The sequence below is a fragment of the Melanostigma gelatinosum genome (assembly GCF_949748355.1).
Source record: "Melanostigma gelatinosum genome assembly, chromosome: 19".
Lineage (NCBI taxonomy): Eukaryota > Metazoa > Chordata > Actinopteri > Perciformes > Zoarcidae > Melanostigma > Melanostigma gelatinosum.
The window spans coordinates 8,598,309-8,617,559 of NC_136652.1; the positions used below are offsets into that span (position 1 = coordinate 8,598,309).

The following is a 19,251-nucleotide window of genomic DNA, read 5'->3' on the forward strand; positions in this document are numbered from 1 at the left end:
TGAGGTAGGAGAGGCGTCTTTGTATACCTGACTTGCACATGCTAAAATCCCAAAGATCCAACAGGTATTTTCCCCTTTGAACCCAAAGATGTTTTCATCCTTCCTCTCTGGTGTCTTAAAGTTGAGGTTTGTGGCATTTAGAAAGCAGCCAAAGGGTCGGTTCTTTCATTGCCAAAAAACTCCAAAAAGCGTTTGAGAAAATCATTTTTTAGAAAGGTGAGATAAATCTCCTCACTGTTATGCAAAAAAAGTATCTTTTAGAACATAATGCAAAAAGCCAGCAGCTGTTACCTTGGTCTGCCCTTCAATGACAGTGAGAGGCACGCTGGTGGAGGGCCACTTGTTCCTAGGAGGTAAAGGCTTGTCGAAGTTCCATAAAACCACAATCTGTACATGAAAATAGAGTCAGTTACAACATTATGGAAGCATCAACATCATTATACACACATTTCTGCATAGAAGTTGTTTGAAACAGTTGATTTCTTCCACAAAGTAACATTTAAAGATACTTTAGAATCTGCCTCAGGAGGCCTGTTTCATCTTTAAAGGGGCAGTTCATCCACAAATCTAAAACCAAATGCGTTATTGATCAGTCAGTATGTTTCAACTGCTGTTATACAGGTTATTTATGCAAATGGGTAATATGCTGTATAAACTGCTACAAGAAACCTGGTTTTCTTGAACACTTATTGTTATGCCTTTATCTGGCACAACTCTCTTATGTGACGTAAAAGCAAGTTAGTTAGTATTGTAGGTAGTAGTCCTGTTGATATTATATCATGCACAAAGGTCAAGCAAGTATGTGTGTAAATAAATGCTATGTTAGCAGTATGGCTAACTGTAAAGAAAAAGGTACTAGGATCTTGACAAACAAAATAATTATGTTATGAATAAGTCCGAATTTCGTGAAAATAAACTCATAAAATTACATTGAAAAGGTCACAATATTTTTAAATATTATAATATCATTTTATGAAAAAGAGTATTGAAGAAAGTAGTCATAAAGAAGAACATATGTTGTGACTGGATAAGAGTATGCATGTTAAAGTAAAGTCTTTCCTGATACACTCTGCAGCTACAATTATTCCTTTGAGCAGTTTATATAGTTCTTGTGTCTGCATACTCTATCATACCCCCTCCCCTTTACTTGGCATTTCATTTCAGCATCCAATAGCATATTGTGCTTATTGATTCATCTTCAGGTCATCAACATCCTTCACAGTAGTATTCAAGTGTTACGACTTTTTGCTTGATTTATTTTCCACAGAAGGCCTAACACCCTGTTGTATTTGAGGAATGGCTGAACCCAATTCTCAAATTTTACAACCTGAAGATGTAAGTCGATAAAAAAATAAATATATATATCAATAATGCAACGATTGCAGGTGACGGAGAGACAAATAGGAGAAGCAGGGGAAACAAAGGCTCCAACTGAACAATCACAAAATATTGACACCTCTTTATATGGTGTTTACTTTGCTATGTGTTTGACTAATCACATTCAATCTTGTTTTTCATTATTTCCCTTCGTTGAACCGGCACCAAATCACATTGGGGTGTAGGCACTCTTCCCACCTGTGCACAGAACTTGGACTTGGCTATAGCGATGATGAGCTTCACCACGGGGGAGATCTGGGACTGCAGAGGAGTAACCGTATGGATCACAGCTGTGAACTGCTGCGCCGGGCTCTTACCTGGACACACACACACACACACACACACACACACAGAAACAGTTGTCATGGGTAAACTGTATTTAGGTCTTTAACACAGATTTGTGTAGACGTAGCGCTCCATAAAGCTCCATAACGGTTAACTGGACACAGGGTGCTCTCAGCTGCACCCGTCATCAATCATTCTGACAGGATATATAGAGCACGAGTAAACACGTCTAATCCAAGAGTTTTCTTTCAATGTCTCCTTTAGAGGATTGTGAATCGTGCTGATTTGTTCATATGAGGAGCGATTGTATTTCCTGCAGCCTCACAATAAAACAGCTCTTGTTAGTTGCTGTTTTTTTGCATTTTACTGTGGCAAACATTTCCAAACAGCTCAAAAAGAGAAATAATGAAGCAGAACCAAACTTTAAATTACTATCCACGATAAATGACACCCAGTATACGGTATGATGGGTAAATTGAGTTACGGAAATTGATCCGCGCTGTGGCAGAAACGTATCAATATTATAACGCATTGGCTTTCAGGATCGGATTTCATTTTCTGAATAAATGTTCTATTCCGTCATAAATAAAACCATTTGTGTCTTACTGAATCTTTGAATAGAAGAGCATATAAAGCCATGTCACATGACGTATCAACGTGCACCCTAACAGTTTGATTATTACCAGATTAAGGTGACACACACTTGTTTTCTGTAAACAGAGTTATATTCATGCCCGGTGTAAGAATGTAAGATTAGCACACGATCATTGAATTTCAATGAAAGAAAAGATCACACTCAGAGCAGCGCAGCTATCTCTGTTGCATGCCGATTCGGGCTGATGGTGATCATTCATGTGATCATCAAAGAATTTTGTTTATTAGGGCTATCCTGAGGCTTTAATCAAACTATTTATCTGCTTGTATGCTACGATAATCAGGTTATAATGTGCATGGATATTTTGAGATTACTTCTGGCGTCCCACAAAATGCAGAGCTTTCAACAAAATAGAATAAAATTCCTCTCTGCAACAGCAAGCGATGCGACTTATGGAGAAACCATACACCTGATGGAGACAAAAAAATCATCTTGTTAATAATCTCAGCTATCTACATATAATCTAGGCATTGACATGGTATCTCCTTCTGATATGCCAAACTTGTTAGTAAACAGTTTCCTATTTACACATCGAAAAAATGATGAGCATCCATTTGAAGTTTTGGTTTTATCCATGAATGTAAGTCTAAATCATTATTTTCCTTCTAAATCTGTTCTGGTCAACTTTTTGCTGCCAACTGCTGCTTGAAAGTGGTGAGTGAACCAAAAGGTCAAAGTTGTGTGGTGTAAACCAAAACAATTAGCTGAAAGAAAGAAAAAAAACACTCCGCAGAGTTGAGGGGAGCTGCAGATTCACTGCAAACAATCCTTTTCACATCACAGATTTCATTTGAGGCAATTGAAAAATATTGAATCGAGCAGCTTTGAAAAACAAACAAGCGAGACGCCGCTGTGTGGGAAGCTCAGAATACACAATCGGTAACCTGCGGCAGACACAGTATGGCAACGCACACGCAGACACGAGTGATATTCCCGACAACTGAAGAAGGCGAGCATTGCGGGCCACACGGCATGCCAAGTGTAGGGTGTGTGTGGGAATAGGGGAACAGACATCCTCATGGTTACGTGGAGGCGGAGTGCTCTTTAGTGTTGCTCGATCCATCTCTCTGACACCGGGTCCCCTGACCAGACATCTCAGGTGGGCTTAGTGGTATTTATGGAAGCACAAGGTCTGACTTTGAGGGGTCGCAGAAATAGGCTCAGTCCTTCTGTTTCATCTGCCACCGTGGTTTTGATAAAATTACATACATTTCAAATTGTTATACTGATTAGAGGGAGATAGTTTGGGTATGATACATAATAATGGACAAGAGAGCTAATGTAAGTACTTTACTGAGGCTCTGACATGGGAAGCGTATAGAACTTTTTTTTTTAGCTTTGCCCATGTTAAGAGGTAGGTGTCTGTAAATACTGGCCTCTGCTGCATCAATTTTTAAGTCGTTCACACCTTGATTGAGGTCACTTGTGGGTTGTTAGTCCACAGGGCTGTCATGTGAGCAGTTAGAGAGCAGTTAGAGTCACATTAATCCAGGTGTGAATGAGTCCTAAACGGCCTGGAAAAAAGAAATGTGGACGGCATTGTAAGTGTTGATAAATGTTGTCCATTTAAAAAAAAAAAAAAGCTGCGGTCTGTTGATTAACAAGTGTCTGTTTCTTACTACCCTCCACTCTATTGCACCTGCTGGTGTCACTGAAGAGGTACTGTACCGGATGCTAGTCTGCTGACCCTTAAAACAAGTAGCACATTGTGGGCCGAGTATAGAAGAGGCATTCTCTGCGAGGGCAAAAGCAGACAACTCAATATTCAAAATCAAAAAAACTCAAAGGATTTCTATCAACTCTTTCCTATCATTCTGTTTGGGGGGAGGGAGAGTTTTTAGTCAAATTTAAAAAACTTTACAAGAGATTACTGCCAATATCACTGCACAGGAGACCTCAATATGTATGCAGCACAATTTCTGTGGGAGGTGTAGCCGGGAGGAAAAAGTTTGCAGAAGAAGAGATAACTTTAACTTTAGCACACACATACACATGCCACACACACACACACACACACACACACACACACACACACACACACACACACACACACACGCACGCACGCACACAAACAACACTCACTTCTACAGACTCTCACAAAAACAGAAACACAAGGCAATGATGAATTGTTAATTGTTTTCATTTTCTTGATTTTATGATTTTTACCTTTTAATGTATTCTTCATAATCTCATTGTCACTTGATGTTTATTGTCCCATTGTTACATTTATGCCAATAAAGCACAGTCAATTGAATTGAGTTGCTCTGAATGTTTCAGCACCATGGAGAGAGACAGACTGCAGATGTACTCACCTTGCACTCGCACTTACTTCACACACTAATGGTGCATTTGAGTGGTCATTTCAAACGATTTAAAATTGAAAGGAATGCATTTTAAAGTGTATCGCCTTGAATTGCCCTAAAATTGCTTACAAGTTGTAAACACCAATGGTAAACTTGGCAAAGTTCTATGATATCTTAATACAGAGTATGAGCTGGGACTTTTCACTTTAGCACATAATAGACAGTAGTGTGGTGTGTGGCGAGCTGTTACGAGTTATTTTTCTTGCTCAAACTCGGACAAAGCTGAAAGACTATAGGGGAGGTGAGTTTGGGGATTCCTCCCAACTTTCTTCATTGTTCTCATTGTTTTCCTCAGTGGCACACATGCCCTTAATGAACTGCACGGCATATTTGGATGTGTCTACCAGGAAAGGTTAAGAAATAGACTACACATACCAAAAGAAAAATAATGACAAAAAAATATTATATCAGTGATCAAAGTTTGGCGTTTTGGGAAACATTTAGTTTTTCCACTGGATACTGTCAAACGATTTGTTTATTTGTTTTTTATAACCTATCCGTAGCACAACTCTTCACTAACTAAAGTGAGGCTATAACTTGAGCCATCAAATCAGGTAATTCTTACAGCTCATGAGACCACTACGTCTGAGCAGTGAGTCACACCTTTTTAAACTAACAGGCAAAAGTTGCAAGTGGTTTGCCATAAAATGTTATAGGGAAGGTAGCAGAGTGAGGCCGTCGTACAAACGGCATTGACGACGAGTTATTCCCCGAGCAGCAGCGCTGGAGATGGCAGCCGCTAAAATAGTGATTTACTGCAGTGGCATAAACCAAACTGCCCCATCTTTCCTCCCATCCCTCGCTTCTTTCTTCCTCCTAACCCTTGTGTCCACAATTCCTCAGAGAAAGGCAAACATCGATCTCAGTTAGCCTCAGTCTCTCCAGGCTGCATGCATATCTATACACACACACACACACACACACACACACACACACACACACACACACACACACACACACACACACACACACACACACACACACACACACACACACACACACCAGTCCACCTTCTCCTCACTCTTTGCCTGCAGCTTTAAGTTTCTGAACTCTGCTTTAACAGCAGTCTTGTGGCCCACATACTGTATATATATGTACATATATTGTTGTAGATTTTGCTTATCTTACTCACAGATTCAGTTAATAACCAGTGATGCAATCTACATCATGTGATGCGTTGATTTCTCTGATGTGTTTTTGTTTGTATCCTGAGATAAGTCCTGTTGGAGCAGCCAACATCCAGCAATATAGCTTCCAGGCAAGCTCTCGGTAGCAGAAGCAACAACTTACTTGAAATACATTGGAGAAAACACTGGAAAAAATGTAGCTACAGTTACAGAAACACTAAGGAGGAACACATCTCATACTGCAACTCCACCCAAACACCTGCCATCTATCAAGTTTTGAAAGCTGGGGGCTTTGTTGGATGCAAAAAGGGAGTAATGTTGACCTGGAGTTTCTTTTTTTTATCCCTATATTTGTTTACAGTTTGGAAAATTAGCACCATTAAATGTATGCCGAATTAGCTATAACAGTTCCTGTTTGCAGTACAGACAATATCAGGCATTTACTTTGATTCCGAAAAATCGGACAATTCTCAGGCAAGTTCTGGAGTTATAAGGAGTATCTATTTTTATGATTTCTAAGCAGATTTATAAACACTTATTTGCTATGGGGTCAGATATAATGATATCCTCCATACTGTAATCGCACTGAATCTAAAAATATGTGTATGAGTTATGATTTAAGGATTTTGGGGCCAATTACAACAACCGGGCGCCAAGTGTTTTAAAGTATCTTAATCGGCTCCATGAGGTCATATCCGGACAAAAGCTGCGAGTGAAACACCCAATGTCAACAGCATTTATTCAAATCAAACCTCTAATCTGACAAAATCACCTCTTACCCAGGATGGCATAGTAAAAAGGGAACTGGACCGGGTCAGTTGAGTACTGGGGGAGTGCATAGAGACCACCAGGTAGGGAATTCCACAACAACCCGTTTCTGGACACATGGGAGTCCACACGGTCCTGGATGATCTAGTTGGAAGAGACGGGAGGGAGTGCAGCATGAAAAAAAAAAAGGGACAAGAACAAAATACAAAAACACAAATGCAAAGATAACAAGAAACAGAAAGGAGTGGGTGAGGTAGATGATTGAAGAGAAGTGAAGATAAGAATGTGTGACAACAGTAAAAGAAAGACAAAGATGTGATCATTTAAATAATTTGCTTTTCGCCCTATCAGTCTCTGTATTTCATGCACACGGCTTAGCAAATTAAACAGAGTTGACTTAAGGGTGCCAGTCACAGAATACTCATACATATAAATGCAGTATATTTAATATCATATTGAAAGAAAAGCATTTCTTATCTGCATTCTGCCCGCACTGCAGTAGCACAGAGACATTTGAAACCTGGCAAAGCTTCCCTTGAATGAATTAGAACTCAGCCACATTGTTTTGGCAATTCAAACAACTTTTTATCCAAATGTGTATCCAAAAACACATCTCTTCCCTCTCGCTCCATATTGCTCCGTTAGCTTTCATTAGATGGGCAGAACAGACAGACTGGAAAGGGTAAGAGAGAAGGGACAACATGTAGCAAAGGGCCGCGGGTCGGATTCAAACCCGGACTCAGCATTTTTCCCCCATGGGGGTCTGGACTCTTTACACTTCCCCCTTTAACTCCAGACATGTGATAATATTTGGAAAGAAAAGTGGCCAGCTGTTTCGCTGCAGCTGCAGTGCTTGGGGAAAAGACCGTATACTTGAACTGTTCATTCGGGGCATCAGCTTGATCCCAATAGGAGGAGTCCATTAGTTATTGAGCTAATAGTATCCATCATGCTTGTTACCAAAGGTCAGGTTGAGTGTTGTGAGCTCTCAGGGGTCCTTAGAGAAAGACCAACGACACAACACTTCAACCTGGTGCTGGGCCTCTTGATACACAAGCGTCTAAAGTTCACAGACAATTTGTTTCACTGAAGTATACTGTAGTATCACAATACATTTTTAAATGATATCATGAAGATATCAAATAAAAAGGAAAGCTAAGAACCGCTCGCTCTGTTTTTTCTCCACTTGTCACCAATGCAGGCAATGAACTCAGGTCCCTGTCGGAAGAGGCACAGCCGACTTTCTAAAGGTGTGACGGCTTCAATTACTTGGTTGCATGAGTGTGGGAAAACAAGTGCTCGAACTACAGCTTATATACAAACCTTTCAAAATAAACTCTTTCTTATGTCGTTACAGAGTGACACAAAAATGGTGAAATACATTAAGCTTTCAAATTAAGCACATAATTGACAGAAAATTTGAAAATATTCAAAATATTTGTGCAATTTCAATGTAGTGATTGAATCAATTGACTCCAGTCAGGTGATTTATTGAGGTTTTAAGCAATTCAACAATTTTTTTTATTTGAATGATTCTTTATAAATAATTGATGTCCACCTTTAAAAAACAGCAATACTTTAACTTAAATAAAATATGTTATGAACATTTTCAACTCTACTGTATATGATACTGAAAACAAAGAATAGACAAACACATTTTTTGGGCGCATTTTGGTTTTCCTCTCCGGCTCCAGAGCTGTCTACTGATCTGTGGAGAATTGGCACTTAAGCAAGCTCTTAACACACACGCACGCACGTACGCACGCACGCACGCGCACACACACACACACACACACACACACACACACACACACACACACACCTAGTGACACCAACTGTCAGGCTCGCAGTATGTGGGCCACTACAGTTATCAACAACGCCTCATTTCACCCATTTAGCCTGGTGGCGTGCTGGCTCTGAGTATTTTAGCACATCTGGCCAATAGTATGTGGCTGTCAGTAGGCTTCTGTCTAATTTCATACCCTGTTGGCGCTGGGCATTTGGGGGTGGCACTAAGGTGCTGTTAGTGCTGTGATTGTAAGAGAAAAATGCTGCAATTTGAGAGAAGTTTGTGCTATTAAACTGAAAGGTGGAGATACATTATAACATGGACATTTCTGTTATTCTCTGCAATGTACCGATAGATAGTAGGCTTCATGCAAACACTTTAGCATCACTTTAATCCACTAAAATAGTTGAATGCATGACAGTACATCAGTGCAAGAACAGCAAAGCATGGTCTTCATTTTTAATGCCGTAGCTTCACATCAACTTAATCTCTATCTTTGGATCTTGTGTCTAATAATCTGAAATTGTAAATGATATCAAAAAGTAAAATGTGGTCTTCCTTTGTCATCCTGAATCCTGATCAAGTAAAGCACCAACTATTGATCAGCTGCTGAGGAGCCAATTAAGCTGCCTGGCCACTGAAAAGCTTCTAAAGCCCCCCATTTATTTTATTATATCTGCTGAGCTTTTTGTGTTTTTATGATAAAAAATTTTAAATCAATGAATGTATCAAAACAAAACAAATCTCGATGTGTCTTAAAGGGAGAGTATGTTCATTTTGAAAGCACAAATAACACGTTTCATTTGTTGGTGAAAGACACCCTTGCTCAGTATTAGACATTCAGGGGCTTTGTTGCTACTGTTGGCTTTCACAGTGTAACTCATTATCCTGTAATTGCTACTTGTGGCCAATGTTCAGCAAAAGATATACAGATTTGCTTTGAAACATGGATCTTGATCATTTGGTTTATCTGCGCTGAGATTAGTATTCGTAAAAAATATGTAAATATATATGTAAAAAAGCGATGTTCCAGCACGGAAAAACTATCTGTAAAAATTACTAATATTAATGAGCTAGGTTTTTTTCAATTAGTAATATTGTAAATTTCCCCCACTGCGGGACTAATAAAGGATTATCTTATCTTATCTTATTTGTAATAAATATACCTTTGCAATAGGGATTGATTAAGAAACTTGTTTCTATCTTGGAGTGTAATCAAATGATATAATGTATGACAATTAACCTCAGATTTATGTGTTGAAAAACATGCATGTTCACACTCTTTTATACATGTCTATAATTGAGGACAAAATACTGTAATTCAATTCTAATGTGTATGCTAAAGATGATAATAATGATGTCCTATGTTCGTAATTATATTGTTTTGTTGAGGACCCTAATCTGAACAAGCCTGGAGTTGAATTGCGATGGTGACTTCAATGTTATTGCAATGATGCAAATGATGATAGAACGTGACGATGATTGCAAACGATTTTGTGTGCTACACGAGGGATCACAGTGATTGTACTGGTGTTTATGCGATGATGATGGTGGTAATTAAGAGGATTATTATGTTCTGCGTCTGTATTCAGAGATGCTACGGAGAGCAAATAGTCCCCGAGGACTGAATCAAGGCTGGAGTGAACCAACAACAACAACAGAGAGTAAAATGAGAGGAGGAAGGTTCCTTCTCCAACTTCATCCTCTACACTTGAGCTGGCGAGGTCTTAATGAGAAACCCTCTAGCATTCTAGTCCTGAGAGCAGGCAGATACACCCACCCACACACACACTCACACACACACACTGCATCCTCTCTAACTTGAGGGCATCCAGGGTGTACAGACCTCCTTTACATTTGGCCCCTCATGTTCACATTGGATTGGATTTCAGGCATCAAAAACTTTCTCCACTGACTCCAAGTGACCAAAATAAGAATTTAGCTGATTAAAACTGTTTTGTAAAAAGCAACAAAAATTAAACACTGACCTCAAAACTCTTGAAAAACAGCCCACAATTACTTGAGTGGAGCTGTAATGTGGTTACTCTTAGAAGAGGTGGAAATGTATGAATATGAAGCCGAACATTGCTGGAAAAGAGGGGGCACATTCAGCTAAACCTTTCGAAAAATATGACTGACAACGAGAGAAAGATTTCTTTTAAAAGTTTATCTTTGGGAGGTGAGGCATAGCCAGCGGCGATGTACAGTATATAGAAAAAGACAGAGCAGTTTGGTTGATTAAATCAAGCTCTCCTGACAAAACTGAATCCAAAACTCACATAAAGACCATTTCTCTCACCTCCAGAGTAGTTAAGACGATTTTTGTTACGGAAGAAAAGTAGGCGTCCCAGAGGAACTGAGTCTGCTGGCGGAGAGCCAAGATCCTGTCACGGCCCACAGACCGGGTAATGGAGGGAACCTGGAGGAAGAGAGGGAAGAAAAGCCAGAGGACAAAAATGACAGTGAGCTCGATTGAGTTAGATGTCAAACAATGTCGAGTGAGAGGATGAGAATAAAAATCAGAGCACCAGCAGACAGGTGGAGGAAGAATAAGTCATTTTGTCGATGTGATTAGAGGGACACGATTAGAGGAAATTCGTCCTTCCCTCAAGACTCTTCTACCCCCACATCTCACTCTGTCTGTCAACGAGCTTATCCACGGGACATTTAGGTAACTAAACCACCTGCTCTACGACTCTAATACTCTTATACTCACACAATGTGGTAGATACTATGAAGTGTTGACTAGAAAGAGTAGTTAAAACAGGTTATTCTACCTAGATATTATTTTCTATTATTACATGGATACACTTTAAAAATTATATGGATATTAAAAAAAAATCATACTACAAGACTAATAGATCCTAGAATGAAAATTTGCATACTGACACCACATGGAGGGATCGAAGCTGCCACACACACACACACACACACACACACACACACACACACACACACACACACACACACACACACACACACACACACAAACAGGTGCTATGGCTGACTCGGGTTGCTGGATGGTGCGGTCAGCCTGTGCTGTAGCTAGTACTTTGTCGTTGATTGTAACAAAAAATATTGTAAAGATTAGCCTCACATCATTTTACAATGTTATTTGTGTGTTTATTTTCCTCCTAATATCAGATATGAATATATTTTTACTGCTATTGTTTCAGGTCAGCTGAGCAGAATCCTTCCACAAACCCCCTTGCAAGTAAAGAAGCACCTCGCTCCATTGACTGCTTTTTTATCTTTAAAAGTTTATCTTTACCTTTGATCTGTGCTTTTAAAACTTAAGGAAATATTGAAAAATGTCTAAATTTTCCTAAACCCAGTGTGACGTTTGAAAAAAAAGATGAAGTCATCCTTACAATTTAGAAGCTCAGTTTAAGATTTGATAAATGACTTAAAGGAACAGAATGTAGGACTTAGCGGGATTTAATGGAAATGTAATATAATATTCATGTTTTCATTAGTGTATAATCACCGGAAACTGGGAAAGGCTTCGAATGGTGTATTCGGTAGCTTAGAATGAGCCCTTCACAATTCTATAGGGAGTGGGTCCTCTTCTCCGAGTCTGCCATGTTGCAGCGCCATGATACTACTGCAGCCCAGAAAGGACAATCCAAACTCTGGCTCTCGGGATGGCCTTTCGCGTTTTTGTTTTACGTTACTTGAAGCGCAACGTAGTTCTCCACGCTTGGAGAGTGAGCGGTGTTTAGTTGGTTTCAATCACCTCACCACTAGATGCCACTGAATTTTACACATTGCTCCTTTAAACAAATAATCAACAGTCAAATTTGTCACCGATTCATTTCCTGTACCTCAATGACTTACTTCAGCACTACAATGGAGCTCCTTTGCCAAATCATTCCAGCCGCTGTCACTCCTTTAACATGGTAACATCATCAAGAACAGAAAACCTAAAAAACTACGTTTCAATCACTGCTTAAATCAACGACATCATTTAAATCCATCATCACATCCATCATACATATCCCGAAAGGTATTAATGATTGTTCATTTATCGTCCTTGGATTAATATCAAGTTCTGTGCCGGCAATGTACCAACAAACTCTGCACACCTGCTGGCAAGACAAGGTCCCAGCTCACATTGTCAAGAAGGACATGAGCAGCTGGCTCCCCCGGGGAGAAGCAGTGGAGGGATGAAATCAAGGGAGCCAAGGATCCTGCCAACCTGACCAGGGAGCTAAACATCCTGATGTGCCAAGGAAGACAGAGCAGGACTCTCTCTTGATGCACAGTTTGGAGAAAAACAAACTACCTCCTCGATGAGGTCAGACAGAGGACCTTAGCTGCCCGGCTCAGCTTGACAATGAAGCTGAAAGGGGAATGAGTAGCGCTGAAGCCAATGGTTCTGAAGAGCATCATCAGTCATCAAGAAGTGTTGGTGGAGCCCAGGACCCCCCGGTGTTATGGCCAATAACCCAAAACCTTTTCACCGAAAGTTAAAGGGCCAACACAGTCAGTGGAATAGTGACCGATAGTGCTGAAATAAAGCATCGAGACACGAAAGGGCAGAGATTTACAGGGATCTAACATCAGCTAAGGGGCGTTGTTAGGCACGACGCGGAGCCTAACAACTTCTAATCAATCAATCAGATGCGTGGCTCCAGCTCTCATTGGGATCAATGAGCTTCTCCCACAACTTATTGATGCCTTATGAGGCAGCTTCAAGTAACGATGAGCCTGTCTTGGATGTTCTTAACTCATTTTCCACTGAAATACCGTGTGTCCCTTCAAAAACCAAGGTTTTTGTAGAACTTATATGATGGGGAACTACCATCAGATCGTTTATTCATGATATTCACCATTAACTGTTGACTTTTGGCATGTGCATATTTTAAATTCGCACCTCACTTTTAACCACTTATATCACAATTGTGTTTACGACACCTACTTTTTACCCGTTTACACGCCTGGCATTGACTACATTTCAATCAGGAGAGACAAGTCAGATGAAGAAAGATAATAGTTAATTATTAACAGAAGATATGTGAAGATAAAGTCTTTGGCGCTTGGACTCTACAGGGAGAATTGTAACCGAGCGGCGTGTGCCCTGAGCAGCATGCAGCAAGATAAATCCCTCGTGGAGTCCAGACAGTGGTGGTGGTGGATGATGAGACTGATAGAATGATGAGTTGATCAAGCTGATGGATCTGCAAAGACTGGGCGGAGATGGGGAGGTGGAGGGGAGCATAACAGCAGCATGAACGAGCTGACGGTAGAGAGACAGTCATATTAAAAAAAGAGGCAGCAGCAAGATGATAGGCTAATTGTTTTGTTGTGCTATTGGATAGAGGAGACCAGCTGATCTAAACAGCCGATATCATGATTGACAGCCCCGAACATGACACCAAGGAAATAATGAGTGAGCATACATGAGAAGTGAATGGCTGATGGCTGTATAAGAACTAAACGACGGGCTTAGCCACGCAAGAGCATAGTCTTCCTGACTGAACTTACGCTCGAGCTAAATTTGGTTTGTATTTTGTTGATTTGCAGTCTTTTCAACTTTGTAATGCAGTTGCTCACACAGCAATTTCCCTCCAGATGAAGGTTTTATCTTAAAACTGCAGTTCATACAGTGAACTGCTGTAAGGCTGCATTCCGACACACAACAACACCGCCTGACAAACTCAGCCCCCTCGTTTCTTTACAAGAGGCTGCTGCATTGTTTTAGCAGCGGGTTGAAAATAAGTTCAACCCGACTTAACTTTTGAGTCCAACGCAAGGCACCGTCATCTGCCTCGGTACTGCGTTGACCAATCAAATACGTGTAACACTTTCCCAGTTAATTAACGCGAACACAGCATTTCTACTGTTTAGACTTTCATTTTCTGACTTTGAAATATTGTTATGCAGATTTAAACTACTTGATTATACAAGAGCAACAGTTTAGCTGGTGAAAACACAAAAGTCAAAATGAGAGTCCCAGCCTGAAGACACAGCATTGAAGGTTGTGCTGCTGTTGACGTCAGTGGGATCGAGCGAGCTTTAATTGTTCAGCTCTCAGAGGTGGAATATAAACAACACCAATCAAATCAGCTCAATTCTCTTCCCCTCGATTGACTCTAATAGTGTTTCTGTTTCTCAGCAGGGGCATTGCGTGTGTCCGTGCGCACGTTTGTGTTGTGCATGTCACTTCTCCACAGGGGGAATCGAAACTCTACATATTAAACAGCCAGGTATTGCAGTTCTCACTGATGTAATTGAAAGTAATGAGATTCAACTCTCTCACCAGGTGCTAGAGCGCCACTGCACAATGAGTTTGTGTGTGCGTGTGTACAGGTGTGTGTGTGTGTGGGTGTGAGAGAGAGAGAGAGAGAGAGAGAGAAAGACAAAGAGGGCTAGCATCCAGAATCTGTTTACCAACCACAAACAGGTTTGTTATTGTATTCCCATTATACTGTACAGATGCTGTCATCGAATAATTCAATGTTTTTTGGGTAATTTAATGCTTTCAATGACTCAGTTCAGTTGTGCCATAAAGCCATATCCTGAGCTTGACGGAGTCTATCCTGACACTTTATTTCCAGGAACGGCTTGAACTCTTGCCATCTTGCCAGCTTGTCTCAGTACTGCAGGAAAGAAATGAAACTGCTTGAAAGTCTCCTCAAAGTTTGGGAAGCGTGCCACACCCATTAACCTGCTCTGTACAACGAGTATTTATTAAAGCTTACATGTAAAACCTATTTTGGGCAGATTCATTTTTCACATGTAAACATGTCGACACATCGCCATGTCTCAAATGTTGCATGTGAAAAGCGATTTTATGCATGGTGTTGCAGTAAAACTATATTTTAGGATCCATAAATTAGATGTATCTATGCCCTTTGTTGATTTAGATTATCAATTCATTTATTATATTTTGGAGGAACCCATTTAGTTGATAAAATCACCTTTTCCCAGAGTCCAAGGTGATATCTTCAAAATGCTTTTTTTTGTCCAGCTACAGTGAAAAACACTGAGATACTGAATCTACAATGTAATAAACGTAATCATAAATGACTTCAATAATTTACAACGAACAACCCCGTGGCGTAGTTACAAATGGAACATGGTCTATTTATAGAAGATATGAATGTACTGTTTGGAGGTATTCAGCGTTTAGAATCCGTAAACCAACCGTATGTTGTCAAAACTTGTTCTTATGTATTGGAACTATTATGTCATACAAATATAAACATTGTAAATATACAAGCAAGTTGTGCTCAAAATATCTGGGATCATTTTTCTACAATAAAATGTTGAAATGTAGAAATTCTTTCCATTGCAACTAAACGCACCATGATTTGAAAAACACAGCGTCTGTTATTCATGGGGAAAAATAGCAATCAAACTTCACATTTTACCGTCACAGGAACAAAACTCGATGTTCTTACCAAAATACGACTATGCTACTCTGGCCAAAAACAGCAGATATTTCATATGGCTCTCCAGTAACCAGTACAGCTCGATGTGAAGTCACATTGAACTTTAGGGGGGAGTCAGCAAGCATCTTAGTCCAACTAGACTGAATATCTATGGCCTTAATCATTCATCCCTCTGGACCATCTATTCTAGCATCAATTGTATCTCTAAGATGGGAACTGTGGCTGTTTTACAGATGAGAAAAACATTTTTTTCCCTTTCTTTCCATCGTTTTAAGGAACTTTGAAATATTTTTTACAACCTGTTCTTAAGACAATCAAGGAGGAGAGGAAACAATCTGGTACAACAACAAACAATCTTCACCAGTGCATCAATCTGCATCCCTCAAAATGATGACAAAAAAATGGAAAAATGCTTGTTTTGTTCAACCCCTGGAATAGCCTACATATCAACACCACCATTGTTTCACCGCTTCAACACTATACTTACTTCACACATATTATCTCAACCAACAATTTGCACGCTTTTAGACAGATGGTTTTGTTTTGTTGAAGGGAACAAACCACACAACAAAAGCCTCTGACAACATTAGCGCATCATTGTGGGTCTCAGTAATGTTTTACGACAGCAAAGATGCTTTATTTCGTCGAAAAGCCAAGTTTGTAATACTTTTAATGATGCCTTTTCTGTTATTGTGTCATTCACAGTGAGTTAAATGAACATCATTGTTAGACGGCGCTGATGGAGGGCTGATGGGGGGACATGTTAACTACAGGGAGACACATACAGTCTCTAACGAGCACACACTGTCCAGGTGGCTGCATAGGTCATGCAGGCGGCACGTGGAAATATAGAGAGTAATTAGAGAATGTAAATATCACTACTTCTGCACGCTGCTGTAATTAAAAGGAACAGAAGGAGATCCAATTGTAGAATAATCCGTCTCAGATAAAAAATTGTTCCTGGCGGAGGTGTGTGTGACTGTGAATATCTCAGCTGTCATGTCGGAATAAAATACAATTTACTAAAAGCCACACGACAGCAATTAGATTTCCCACTACACGTCAGTTATGTGTTGATAGATGCTAATAGTTAATTACATACACTCTGAGCTGAAATTACCTTATTCCACCCATAAATACAACTCCTCATGTTGATAATACTGAACTCTCAGTTATTCCGTGAGATGTTCTGCTCAGAAACCCATCTGTTGTTGTACAACGTGACAGAACCAGTCACTATTCATCAAATAAATCCCAATTTCTTTTATATATTTGGAGCACACGTCTGTTCTTCTACATTTTAACAGCAATTCCTGATCTATGTGTTGTGCGTCTGTGTTTGAATCAGACCCAGCTGGATCATTGTGATTGCCCAGGAGGGGGTCTGGAGTCAGAGATGACAATTATTGAACGGACACTGAACGGGTACATTTTATCTTTCGATTCTGTAAAGTGTGAGGAGGGTTTGCCTCAGAGATGCAGAATAGGAGTATTCAAAAGAAACAGTCACACCGGCGTGAGTGAGTCCTCGCCTCGGTTTACACAGACGTTTACATGGAAGTAGCCCGCTACCTTCTCTGCAACGGCAGCGCTACACATAAAAATGGCCTCTGACCATCCTGCCACGTTGATTGAATGTCCGTTCCACTTCGGTACTATTTCTATGATTTGCCCTCTTCGTCCAGTTTACTTATTGGTGGCTTTTCCTAACCTGCATCATGGGTTCGAAATACCTGGGAGCTACAGCGCGACCAGCTTGTCAAAGTGTGTATTTTTTGGCGAGTTTCAATTTCAGATAATTGTTGGCAACAACTATGACTGCTAATTTGACGTCTGATAAACACAATGCAGCCTCTTCCTGCAGTGAACATGCACGCGTGGGGGGCACACTCAATGCACGTTACGCAGCATACGTTGTTCCATCCACGTATCTTCTGTGACTGTATGATATCAAAAGCAATATTCATCCCTCTTTGTCTCTTCTTTGCACGCTCTTTCCTTGCTGTAAAACCCATTCGTTCATGCTTCTTACCTGCAGCAGAAGTCGCTCATCTCCAATGATGGCGGCTTTCCTCCAGTCGATGACTTCAGAGAAGGGAAGCTCCCAGCCGTTGCTCAGAATAACCGGGATGCAAGCCGCCTGTTAGAGAGAGAGAAGTGAGAGAAAAATAAATCATTCCGTTTTGGAGAAGTGGAGTTGAATTAACAATAGTGGGCACAATCTTTCCAGAACATCATTTAGGAATGGAGTAGGGGTAGTCAAACATAGTCAGTGTTCACATTAATACAACTCTTTGTAATGATTTATTGAGATGAACCCAACCTTCTGTCCGTGTGTACTTGTTTTAGGGACATATTTTGTCCACAGTGTTAATTTGTACTGGATGTTTTCGTCAGATATTAACAAATGGTGTTTTTCTGTAAGAGGATTGTTTTGCCTCAAAGAAGAAATAAAACGCTCTCTGTTGAGATGTTTTCACAGCTTGAGAGAGAGGGAGAGAAATCCCAGTAACACATGAAGTCTAACCAGAAGTTGAAAGCAGAGCACTGGGAGGGATCGATTTCCCCTCCACAGAGGGATTTATCCTCTTCGGTAGTTTCTCTCTGACGAGACTCTTTCAACATTTTCCAAGTGAGAGTTTTGCAGAAACAAACAGAGTTGCTAAAAGATTCAGGACAAGTGTTTTTTTTTTCGTTTTTTTTTATTTCCCCTGCATGCATCAATATTTCATTAATGTGATTTAATTCAGCGGGCTTCATTTCCCACAGGATCCCCTATGTGTTGCTGTAAAGTTATTACTGATGTAAGTCATCAGGCTTTTGAAAGTGTTCTTCATTCGTGGTTAATGGAGGCATGTTAATTGTGCACTCTGCTGCACTATTACACTGTGTACTTATTCAACTGGAAAATATACAGTTTTCTGGATAATTTCTTCCACTATCTCATATTTCACGCCTCATCTATGTCTACCTGGTGTACTTTCATTGAATTCTCAGTTTAAGTTGCGTAAAAGATATTCAATTAATGGGAATAAGTCAAAGCTTTTTACATATCTACAACAACAAGTTGTAGAGTTGATGGTACTGAACAGTAAAAGTACATCAAAAAGAAGATGGGCAAGTTTGTAAAGCAATGGTTTTACTTTTTTAACCCTCGAATGGTGGGAGAGAGGAATGGGTAACACTCTCTGTAACGCCCTCTTCAATAATGCATTATAATCTGCTTATAACACTGTATAATTAAAGATTCATAATGCTTTATAACTATAATAATAACATGTTAAAAAGCATTTTTAAATGTTACATATAAGGTCAAGTATTTTGTATGCAATGTGATTATAAGAAACTCTGAGTCATTGTTCGCTCTCAGTAAAGTAAAACATTAATTTACCGTTCTTACATAAATTATTTTGTTTTTACTTTCCTTCGAGCAAACAACACCCACTGAGAGTAACTTATAATCAAATTGAATGCATTATAGGTATGCCAG

The 19,251-nt window shown here is 39.9% G+C and overlaps 1 protein-coding gene across 1 annotated transcript in view; it reads right to left on the reverse strand.

The window, feature by feature from the left end:
• The window catches only part of LOC306793153 (exostosin-1), a gene marked incomplete at both ends in the record, with an annotated part of 194,983 nt that overhangs the window by 21,516 nt on the left and 154,216 nt on the right, over positions 1-19,251 (reverse strand). The window contains 5 exons of the mRNA XM_079290633.1: positions 292-387; positions 1,576-1,694; positions 6,587-6,719; positions 10,664-10,783; positions 17,794-17,901. Of these exons, the coding sequence (XP_079146759.1) occupies positions 292-387; positions 1,576-1,694; positions 6,587-6,719; positions 10,664-10,783; positions 17,794-17,901 (576 nt within the window). The remainder of the gene's footprint in view (positions 1-291; positions 388-1,575; positions 1,695-6,586; positions 6,720-10,663; positions 10,784-17,793; positions 17,902-19,251) is intronic.